The sequence below is a fragment of the Dipteris shenzhenensis genome, chromosome 21 (assembly GCF_047967505.1).
Source record: "Dipteris shenzhenensis isolate YYH24624 ecotype China chromosome 21, Dip_SZ_1.0, whole genome shotgun sequence".
Lineage (NCBI taxonomy): Eukaryota > Viridiplantae > Streptophyta > Polypodiopsida > Gleicheniales > Dipteridaceae > Dipteris > Dipteris shenzhenensis.
The window spans coordinates 7874165-7886601 of record NC_141616.1 but is presented as its reverse complement, the minus strand read 5'-3'; the positions used below and the strand labels follow the sequence as shown (position 1 = coordinate 7886601).

General features: G+C 44.0%; 1 protein-coding gene across 1 annotated transcript in view; it reads right to left on the bottom strand.

The window, feature by feature from the left end:
* The window catches only part of LOC147888441 (Sodium Bile acid symporter family), a 266247-nt gene that overhangs the window by 25019 nt on the left and 228791 nt on the right, over positions 1–12437 (bottom strand). Inside the window, exon 14 of the mRNA XM_087392161.1 lies at positions 4221–4322. Coding sequence (XP_087248287.1) covers positions 4221–4322 — 102 coding nt within the window. The remainder of the gene's footprint in view (positions 1–4220; positions 4323–12437) is intronic.

The window sequence follows — 12437 nt, the reverse complement described above, 5'->3', positions numbered from 1 at the left end:
TGCTATTATGGGAGATCAGACTTCACGCATGATGGACGAGTGGATGGGGCCACAAGGATTGGACCTTTGGCACGCCCATGGGGTGGAGGTGAATTTTCAGCTGAGCTTCACATGAGAGAGTCGATGTGTGGTTTGGCTGTAGGAGTTATCAGATTGCCGCTTGAGGCAAAGGTGGATCAGGCATACTACTGGCCCCTCCAGAAGTGTGCGGAGCTGTTCGGGGTGTAAGTCTACTTCATGATGAAGTGGGAACGGAAGATCAACATTGAGCCGGTATCCACCCTAGTATGTCGATGCACAGACACTGACTATTCGCCCTCCAAACCCCCAACAAACTCACTTAAGGTAGTCTTTCTGGAACAAGCACCCACTCTCACAAGAGAGCCTTGTCTTCTGCATCCCTGTCCTCATGATCTGAACCATAGTGAGTTGGAACGTGCACGGGCTCCACGACCGTGCTCGTAGTCAACCGCAATACCTGATACTCCGACAAGAGTTGCAGAGGGCAATGGTAGGGCAGACAGTGGACATCCTTTTGATTCAGAAGCATATGTTCTCAGCATTAGACATCAGACGGTGACACCACCTCCTCCCATGGAGAGGTCCAGAGGAGTGGTCCCTCGCAGTAGGACGGAGTGGGGGGGTCTACATCTCGGTTTCACAGACTTTGGCTCCAAAGATCTACGATCAGTGCGAGCTTATCCCAGGACGGCAGTTTGGATGGGAGTTAGGATGGGAGAGTCCAGGATTGGGATCCTGAGTGTGTAAAAAAGAGACTTCTATTAAGAAAGAAAGAAACTCGCTAGAGCAAGCTCTGTGCGGAAATACAACATGCTAAGCATGTAATAAAAAACACCTCAGAGGAATGAGGTAGAAAGAAACCAAGGCTGAGGCTGAAAATGCCAACTCAACCTTGTAGAAGTCTCAGCAAAGAAGGGAGAGTCTCTCCAATCTCTGAGAAAAGTAACTCTCCTAGAGGAGGCTGCTCGAGATGATCCCTGCATGGTCGCCCAAATGGCCATCAGAGTGTGTACTGTATCTGTCCAAGTACTGGCCAAGATCTGAGAAGGGTGAACCTAAGAACCCTCCAAAGCCTCAGTGCATCTGGCTCTCCAAATGTGCCATGCTGCAATGCTAGCTAACACCTCCCATGGAGAGTCGCGACCGAGGAATGAGCAGCCCTGAAGAGAGTGGCCGGAACATCCTCCAGAGAGCACGACTCCACAAGGTGTCGTCGGACGTGAAGAGCTGAAGAGGAGTCAAGTCTCTCAAAAAAGACCTGGGGCCCTAAAAGAGTAAGCCAAGCCACTGATCCCCAGGTCATATAGAAAGGTAGGCGAACAAAAGTGCTGAAAAGTCTTGCAATCCCCTTCCATATGATTCTCGCCTATCTGCAATCCCAAAGGCAGTGCTGTATTGTCTCCAAAGCAGAAAGGCAACGAGGGCAAGAAGGGTCAGCTCCGAGCCTGGATCTCCATTGGTTAACTGCTATCCCACCATGAATAGAAAGCCAAAAGAAGAGAGTGATTTTTCTATTCCGGTGGGATTTCCAGAGTCTCTGCCAAAAAAATTTCTACAAGTCAGTAGAAATCTGAAAGTTCTCCCAATGATGAGTTCTGTAGGCCTCCAACCCCTACAGCTGAGCTGGAATTTCTTGGCATTATTAACCGTGTAACGAAAGAAGGGGATGCCCTTCTCTCGGTGCCCTTCATCTATCCATTCCCATTCCTCAGGGTCCCACTGCAAAAACTTAATTGGGACACCTCCATAGAGCCACAGCCTCCATGAGCCCAGGCTGATGAGAAGCGGGTCAGGATCCAAGTACCACTGTGAAAGAGAGCCATGCTCCATGAAACCCACTATCTTGACTGGCTGAAACGGTACCTCCAACAAGATATCGTCTGTGAATCTGGACAACCTGCCCCCCGAAAAAACATCAAAGACTAAGGCATCCTCATGTGTGTCATGAAAAACAATCACCTGTAAAGGAACTCCCAGTCTGGAAAATGCCCCCATCCAGGTGGAGCAAGTAATAGGCATGTCATCTGTGTCCACCCAATCCAAGGGCAAGGCTGCATCAATCTGTCAGACTCTCCCTGCACTCCCTCTGAGATTAAGAACCATCTAGGCTTGTCGGTCTACAGGAAGCTTCCTGAAGGCTTTCCATGCTCCCAGAGTATATGCAGGGCCCCTCTCCCATCTTGGCCACTGCATGTAAGGAGAAGCTCCAAGTGGTCTGCCATGCTCATCCAAAATCCTGTCATTCCACATGATAGGCTATCTTTCAATTCTTCATGGGTGGATGGGGGAATCCTGCGAAGAGTACTCCTGAAGCTGTAGTGAAAACCCATGCTTTCAGGATAGCAACCATAAGAGGGAAAGAGGGAGATCTGAGGTGGGCTGTGGTGAAAACCCATCTGGTACTGTGTGTCCAATCCTCTCTTGAAGTGGGCGTGCGAGACTGTATGCATCTGATAAAGAAATCCTTCCAAGGCTCTTGCCCTGGCATAAGTCCTCTCACTACGATCTTGCAGAGTAAAGCTATGCACGGTAGATCCGGGTCGATGATATTCAAACCCCCTTCTCTTGAAGGAAGAATCAAGGTCTCCCAAGCCACCCTGGCTATAACATCAAATGTGCCATCTAGACCACTCCATAATAAGTTTCGTACAGGCCTCTTAAGCTGAGTGATGCAATCCCTAGAGTGGCACCAACAAGAGCATACAAACCATGCTGTGGCTAGAAGAAAACTTGGTTAACCACCACCACCTTGGAAACCAAGTCAAGTTTGGCTGAGCTCCAGAAAAGGAGCTTTCTTCTTATGCTCTCCAACACCAGAGCAAACTATTGTGAAGGAGAGATTCCCACCCCAACCTGGCAGCCCAAGTATCTGATGAAGATGCCCCTCTGTACCCAAGTGAAGCCAAAATCATTACCCCAATCCGGGGTGTCATCATCGCAAATCCAAAAACCATTGGATTTATGCTAATTAATGTGTGCACCTGCAGCTATGCAAAATAAATCCAAGGCTGGCCGAAAGGAAGTGAGCATCCTGGGGGAGGCATCCAAAAAAACAGCCGTGTCATCTGCCAACTCACTATCCAGGAGCTCTTCTTCCCAGCAGATAGGAAGCCTCAGCCCATAAATATCAGCTTGAGATCTAATGTAGATACTCATAGCTTCCGCCACAAATAGAAAAAGAAAAGGGGCAAGAGGACATCCCTGGCGGACTGATCTGGAAATCTGAAACCTGTCCCCTCTTACCCCCCAATGAGCACCTGGCTATGGGCTGATCTGTAGAGAGAGGATACTCCTTTAATCCATGCATCTGAAAAACCAAAGCGACGATAGAATACCCTCTAAAAAATCCCAGTCTACTTTGTCGTAAGCTTTCTCAAAGTCCAAGAGTAGAATGGCCAATCTCTGGCGGCTCTGCATGGCCCATTCTGAGGCCTCCCAAAATGAGAAAATATTATCAAAAATACTTCCGCCATGCACAAACCCTGTCTGCGTGTCATGAATCAAATCTGGAAGAAAAAACTGTAGCCGCAGACTGATGGCTTTTGCCAGAATCTTGTAAAAGGTGCCTAATAGAGTGATGGGTCTCCATTGAGACACAAGATTCCTATTACCCCCCTTTGGGATGAGATGAATGAGACCATCTGTAAGTGAGTCCGGCATCTCAATAGAGTCCCACATGCCTTGCAGGGCTGATGTAATGTGATCACCAATTTGCCCCCAAAAAGTAATAAAAAAGGAAGGGGTAAGTCCATCTGAACCTGGGCACTTGCCCTTGTGAAGGGCAAGTAATGCAGTCTTGAATTCTGCATTGGTGAAAGGTGCATCCAAAGAAACATACATCTCATTCTTCACCAATACAAGGATACACTGCCAAATAACCTCTGAGATATTCATGTCAGGACAGCCCAACATAAATCTCAGTCAGCCCCAAACAACATCAGTGTTGCCTAGCACAAAAATTGGTCAAACCAGACAGACCCTTAGCCTTCAACTGCATAGCATGTGGGTCACAAGAAGAAAAGGGAAATGAGAGGACATATTGGGGCTGAAAGCCAATTACTATGTGCTTACTGTTAACAATCCAATATCAGCAAAGGACTTTCACAAACACATAGCTTCACTTTAAATCAAATGGCAATATGGAAGGCTTATAATATATTGTGTTTTGTTATAGTATCTAGAACAAATTGTGGTTCTACCTGTAGGATGTGTGCAGATATACAAGGTAGCACAAGTAGTCCCGCCTCACCCAGCAAGCCCCCAAGCCTTCCTACAACAACAATTGTGATTGGAAGAGTTTTCTGCAAACCAATGACAAAATAAAGCGAGGCAATTAGTGATATATACTCATCAAAATTCAATCTATTTGCAGATTCGACTGAATAGTTTTCATACAATTCTCGATCTTTACTTAGAAACTTGAAAATACAACCCATTAATTCCAAACAGTTTTGCTGCTCCAGTTGGAAACTTGAAACTACACTACAAAAATACACACAATTCTTTCAAGCCACCCCCTCTGTCAAATTATTTGCACTTATAACAATCTTTTCTTGGATGCTTGCCATTCTTCTACTTTGTTGTTCCTAACCTAATGAATAATGCGAGAAAGCAAAGTTGTACAAGGGTTTTATACCTCCTCGTTGGGTTTCTACTCATGTAAATCATATTTGGTCTATGACTCGTACTTCTAGGTGGTGGAGAAAAAGGCCACCAAAAATTTGGCCTTGCAAACTCCTCCTTCGTCAACAGATTTTCTTAGGACAACTTCTGCTTGGGGTGCTTCCATTTGGCACACCAACATATTGGTCCTGCTACATGCCACCGATACCTGTGCCCCATGGGGATCTATGCCTCACCTTTTTTGGCATTGCCCTAAAACTCGCGACTTCTTGTCTTTTCTACAACGACATCTTCAAGCACATTTTTCTGGTGCTTGTTTTGGCAAGCTATTCTAGCTTGTTTGGGGTACGATCTTTTCTTTACGGTTTGCTAATTGGGCACTATGGACTCTTTGGAATGACCAAAACCATAGGGTCTTTGGTGATCCATCCCTTGCCAAGTATCACTTCTTCTAGGCATCATTATGGCAATCATTCTTTGACTATCTACATGCTCGGGATCTTGACTAACTTGCTTTCTTATCATATGATGAGATTTTTTAATGTTGCATCTGCATGTCCCCAGAGAGGGAGAGAGTGTAGGTGTGTGTGGGACTCTTGCTCCTAGCCTCCATCGTTTGCTGCAGGCCTTTGTGTGGCTTCCGTACAGGCTTCTCATCGCCACATCTGTACAGGCTCTGAAACATCCCAATCTGGTTTCTTCTAGCTTTACATTGAATCACGGGCACAGGCACTTAGTTTATCCTCCCAGCCAACCTCGGTGGTAGCAAGCTTCTCTGCTGAATCCAAAAGAATACATTTCGTGAAAGCTTTCTGCTTGCTTAATTCCAACGAGCCCCAAAACTCCCTAGATGGATCTAGTATGCCACATGTCTTAAATTTAGGGTCCTTAATGCATTATTTACCCCTCTCTTGGGATATCTTTGAAACATTTGCCCCTAGGCACATTTCATGCATTTAGGTCCCTTAGCCTTAGATCCACCTAGTCTAGTGCCATGTCACCCACACCAAGGACCTTGACCTTTATTCCTTTTTGATCATTTACATGAAGTCCAAACAAATATAATATAAACATTGATCCTTTAAAGGAAAATGTCGACTAACCCTTCCGAGGTCATGTTACCTCGACTTGAGCGTAACATTCCTTCCCTCTTCAGCATCAGCGTCCTCGATGATAAAGTCTGGGAACACTCTCCGTAACTGGTATACGGATTCCCAGGTAGCTTCTGATAGAGGTAGACCATGCCATGCAACCAACACCATGGGTATCTTCCGATTACGCACTTGCATTGTTCCTCGGTCCAGGATTCCTATTGGTTCGCGTCTTGCATTATCCTCTATTTCCTGAAATAAAACAACACCCTCGATTAGTGAGTCACCTGTATGCAAAATTTTCTTTAAACGAGAAACATGAAACACTGGGTGCACCTTACAACCCTGTGGCAATTCTAATTTATAGGATACCTTGCCTATTCTTTTAACCATGGCCCACAATATTGAGGTGATAACTTAGCACACTCTCCTGCAGTCAAAGACTTAGAGTGCACAGGAACTCTGAGAAAAACTTTTTCTCCTTCCTTAAATTCTCTAGCGGATCGGTTTTCATCTGCATACGTCTTAGCTCTATCCATAGCTTGGCGGATGGTAGCTCTCGCAAGTGCTAGCATCTCCCACATCTGAACCACAAAGTTTGCGGCACTAGGCACTTTCTGAGGTATTCCAACTATAGTTGGATTCGCTGGCCTATAACCATAGTTCAGCTCAAACGGACTGAACCCTGTAGAGGAATGTTTTCTATCATTGTAGGCAAACTCTAACAATGGCAACCACTTGTTCCATGTATGTTGCCTCAATGGCACATATGCTCTAAGCATATCCTCTAAAATTTGGTTGATTCTTTCCGTCTGACCATCCGTTTCTGGATGATCCCCACTACTCATTTCCAACTCAGTTCTTAGTGTCTCAAATACCGCAGTCCAAAAATGATCGGTAAATTTGACATCTTCGTCTGATACTATGGACTTGGGTAATCCATGCAAACGAAATATATGTCTAATAAACAAATCCGCCACTTACGGGACACTAACAGACTCTCTAGTTGGAATGAAGTGAGCCATCTTGGTAACACGATCAACCACCACAAGGATAGAATCATATCCACCTTGTGTCGTAGGCAGACCTACAATAATAAAGTCCATGGAAATGCTCTCCCACTTACCTAGTGGTATCTCCAAAGGCTATAAAAGTCCAGGTGCCTTCACCCGTTCTGCCTTACTTACCTGACACGAAAAACAACGTGTCACATATTCATGAATATGCTTTTTCATCTTTGGCCAAAAGAAATCTTGTTTCACGAGATCATATGTCTTCTCAACTCTTGGATGTCCCGCACATGGGCTATCATGGCATTGTCGAATGACTCTCTGCCTGAGATCATTCTGATTAGGTACTACTACCTTGCCATTTCTTTCAGCATACCATCCCTTATGGCATATCTTGCATAAGTTTGGCCTTTTCTGGATGCCAGGTCGTCCTTTTGCCTGGGTTTTAATACATGAGCCTTAGGCCAAAGGCTCTGGACGAACTCGTCCATCTTTTGAGTTTCTCTAATCTCGGTCATTAGAGCACTCTCTAATACCGTGAAACTCATATTATCCTCTATCTCCTGAAACAAAACAACACCCTCAATTAGTGAGTCACCTGTATGCAAAATTTTCCTCTATCTCCTGAAACAAAACAACACCCTCAATTAGTGAGTCACCTGTATGCAAAATTTTCTTTAAACGAGAAACATGAAACACTGGGTGCACCTTACAACCCTGTGGCAATTCTAATTCATAGGCTACCTTGCCTATTCTTTTAACCATGGCCCACAATATCGAGGTGATAACTTAGCACACTCTCCTGCAGTCAAAGACTTAGAGTGCGCAGGAACTCTGAGAAAAACTTCTTCTCCTTCCTTAAATTCTCTAGCGGATCGGTTTTCATTTGCATACGTCTTAGCTCTATCCATAGCTTGGCGGATGTTAGCTCTCGCAAGTGCTAGCATCTCCCGCATCTGAACCACAAAGTTTGCGGCACTAGGCACTTTCTGAGGTATTCCAACTATAGTTGGATTCGCTGGCCTATAACCATAGTTCAGCTCAAACGGACTAAACCCTGTAGAGGAATGTTTTCTATCATTGTAGGCAAACTCTAACAATGGCAACCACTTGTTCCATGTATGTTGCCTCAATGACACATATGCTCTAAGCATATTCTCTAAAATTTGGTTGATTCTTTCCGTCTGACCATCCGTGATCTCCACTACTCATTTCCAACTCAGTTCTTAGTGTCTCAAATACCGTAGTCCAAAAATGACCGGTAAATTTGACATCTTTGTCTGATACTATGGACTTGGGTAATCCATGCAAACGAAATATATGTCTAATAAACAAATCCGCCAGGACACAACAGACTCTCTAGTTGGAATAAAGTGAGCCATCTTGGTAACACGATCAACCACCACAAGGATAGAACCATATCCACCTTGTGTCGTAGGCATACCTACAATAATAAAGTCCATGGAAATGCTCTCCCACTTACCTAGTGGTATCTCCAAGGGCTGTAAAAGTCCAGGTGGCTTCACCCGTTCTGCCTTACTTACCTGACACGAAAAACAACGTGTCACATATTCATGAATATGCTTTTTCATCTTTGGCCAAAAGAAATCTTATTTCACGAGATCATATGTCTTCTCGACTCCTGGATGTCCCACACATGGGCTATCATGGCATTGTCGAATGACTCTCTGCCTGAGATCATTCTGATTAGGTACTACTACCTTGCTATTTCTTTTCAACATACCATCCCTTATGGCATATCTTGCATAAGTTTGGCCTTTTCTGGATGCCAGGTCATCCTTTTCTCTGGGTTTTAATACATGAGCCTTAGGCCAAAGGCTTTGGACGAACTCGTCCATCTTTTGAGTTTCTCTAATCTCGGTCATTAGAGCACTCTCTAATACCGTGAAACTCATATTATGCATAACGCGTGACAATGCATAAGCAACTTTATTATCCTTCCCTCTTTGGTACCGAATCGTCAAATTAAATTCCTGCATGAGTTTTGCCCACCTAGCTTGGCGGCCTCTCAAGTCAGGTTGTTTACAAAAATGTTTCAGAGCATCATGATCAACATCCACATAAAACTTTAATCCATACAAATAATGTCTCCATGTTTTCAGAGCATGGACAACAGCATACAACTCGAATTTATGAGTTGGCCAATTCGGTTGAGAGGGAGAAAGCTTCTTGCTTTCAAAGGCTACTGGCCAACGGTTTCTGGGGATCAACTATTTTTAACACCCATCCTGTGACCACAGCTTGTTTTATGGTGTTAAACTTTCCTGTTGATTCTGTCCCCATATAAAAGGTACTTTATCTAAGGTCAAATCAGTCAATGGCGATACTATTTCGGAATATCCTTTGATATGCCTTCAATAACATTGGACAAATCCCAAGAATGATCGCAAAAAGCGGTCAGACTCTGAGGGATTGGCCAAGTCAGTATCGCAGCCACTTTCTTTGGATCCATTTCTATCCCCTCAGGAGTAATTATGAATCCTAAATATTCAAGTCTTATCATACACAATATAGTTTTTTTTAAATTTACATAAAGACTGGCTTTCCTCAAAGTACTAAACACTATTCTTTAGTGTTCATAATGCTCAGTAATACTCTTACTGAATACCAAAAGTGTTCATAATGCTCAGTAATACTCTTACTGAATACCAGAATATCGTCAATAAAGTGTACTACAAACTTTCCGATATACGGACGTAGTAAATCGTTCATAAGCATGACGAATATAGCTGGAGCATTGGTAAGTCTAAAGGGCATTACCAAAAACTCATAATGTCCAAACCTGCTTCTAAAAGCGGTTTTATGCACATCCTCGGCTCTAATACGGATCTGATGGTAGCCACACTTAAGATCTATCTTACTGAAAATTACGGCCCCATGTAATGCATCTAGCAAATCATCGATCTGAGCCATCGGATACCTGTGCTTAATAGTGATATTATTCAATGCTTTGTAATCTATACAGAGACCAAAAGTATCATCTTTCTTCTTCTTTAATATCACTGGCGAAGCAAAAGGTAAAAAACTTGGTTGAATCTGCCCCAACTTGAGGTATTCTTCCAGTTGTCTTCGCACCTCCACCTCTTCAGTAAAACTCAACCTATAGGGAGGTCTATTTACAGGTTCTGACCCCGGGATTAGTTCAATCTTATGCTGAACATTCTGCTCTGGAGGTAACCCATAAGGTAGCTCATCCCTAAAAGAATCAAAGAACTCCTCTGTTAGTTGATCAGCCAGCTTGGCCATCTCTCCATTTTGAGCAACATCAGTGCTAGTCGAAGAATCATCAATCGGCTCTACCGATGCTGTACAAAGAAACAAAAACTCTTCTTAAGCTTTTTGAATTTCCATCACGGAAACCAACGGTCCTTGAGGTATATCCCTTTCACCTCGTAAGACATACAGCACATCATTCATCTTGAATTGATAAATGTGCTTTTTCCAATCTATGGCTGGATTCTTCCTAGAATGCCAAGCCTTATCCAGGGCTATGTCTGCATGAGCAAGCTTAGTCATTTCAAAATCAAGCTTCTCAGCATAGTCCTGAATTCGAAGCCAACTGGATAACCCTTTGGTCCCATACTTCAGTTGAACTTCCGTCTGCCATCCTGACTGTATATGCATAGTCAGATGGGCTAGTCTATAGTTTCAGCCTCTTTACGAGCTTGGAGTTAATTACATTGTGCGTTGATGCTGATTCAAACAACACAATGACCTGATGATTAGCTACTTGCCCTTTCATCTTAATTAACTCCGTATCATTAAAAGTTGTATACCCCGTTGTTGCGGGCTTTGACAGGATATTATCAGGTGCACTAGTTACTAACTTAGCAACAAACACACACAACAAAAAAGATACTGACCTTTGAGAAGATCCCGCTAGCTGAATCTGCATCTGTTCTGCTCTGGGACTTCCCTCCATTTCCACGTCGCATTCTGAGACCACCATCTCAGCCATCCGACGATCTTTGTTTTGTGGACAATCTTTCCACTGATGAGGCTGAAGGCAACCAAAACACAAGCCTTCTCTCCTCGCTTTTTCCCTTTGCTCTGGGTTCAAAGAGGACTTCGACCAAGCCTGGGCTGCCATTGGTGTTACTTTTCTTTTCATTCCAATGGTGGTACTTGATTTAGGAGTCTCAACTGGTTTCGCCTGCTTGGCTTGACCACTAGGCTGTGAGGCACTCCCTTTGCTAATCCACTTCTTCTTAAACCCAGTTTTCCTCGGGTACCCATACTGAGTCCCAACCTGCACAAACCCACTTGGTCTGTTCCCTTTTGCATCCTCATAGTTCAGGGCTATGGCAATTGCTTCATCTAGCATGTTCGCATACTTAGCCCGAACTTCCATCTTTATCCTATCATTCAATCCAAAGAAAAAATCTCTTGGATTGACTGAGGTAGGGGTTCATCAACCTTCATTACACTTTCTCTAAACTTATCAGTGTATTCTACCACTGATAAATTTCTCAGACGAAGGTTTCGATACTGATCCCAAGCTCGGGATGCTTCGTTAGGAGGTAGGAAGTGTATTCTAAATTCGTTTTTAAACCCGTCCCAGGTAGTGGATGCTACTCCATCTTTCTGTTGTTTTATCCACCACCTATCCGCTGCCTCATTAAACATATGGGTGGCCTCGCAGATTTTCTTCATATCATTCCTGATTTCACACATGGCGAATGCTTCGTCCCATTTGTGTAACTAGGTGTCAATGATATCGGAACTACGGTCAGACATCTGACTAGAATACTTTTATGGCCTACAATTGGCAATATTAGGCACCTTAGCCCTCCTAGGCTCGATCATACGAACACTGGACTCCGGTTCCATCGGAGATTTACCTTTCTTCTCACGAGATGGTCTAGCAGACATACTATGCACCATTTTCCTGAGCTCAGACTGCCCTACATTTGTTTGTAACTATTGCGCTAAAATCTATTGCAAGGCATCCTCTAACATTGCAATTCTGCCAGACAGTGTATGACCTGCTGGGCGCGATACCTGCTGGGTCGGCCCGACTCTCGACTCTACCGGATCCATCCTGGAAGCTTCTTCTTCTACCTCCATTTAGGTCAATGGGTGTATGTGTGTGTGGGGTTTTTTTTTTTTAATTAATAAAATAAAAATACCGCTTGCAACTGTAATTACAAATTGAAAGTCCAACCTCCAATTTTACAGCTAACCAAGTATATATCACACTGCAACTAAAACCACTTTTCCCTATACCAGGGAAACTCCTGCAACTCAAATTAACTCAAACACAGAAGCAACAACTTAGAAGGCATAGAAAGCTCCCTGGTCATTCACGTAGCATAGAGAGATCATGTTGTTCTTGCTGTGGCTCAGCTACCCCCTCATCGGAGATCCAATTTGCATTTGTAATCTGTCCTGCTTTTGGCCAAAGACCTTAAGGTCCAACGACCTTAATCAACGAGTCCTCTGTTGATCGAAATTTTCCACGCAGCCCCAACGTTAATGATCTATTGCGAACAAAAAAAAACGTGATCGTTTATCACGTCCGCAGGTCTTTCACCCAGCATCGATTATCACGTTGAAGGACCTCCATGTAACACAAGTATCAAGGGCAAAAGTTCCATGGCCCTAAGCTAGCTGCAAACCAGCGGGTGTCCAAAAATTGCTTCACGTCTGCCTTCCGAGATACCAAGGTATG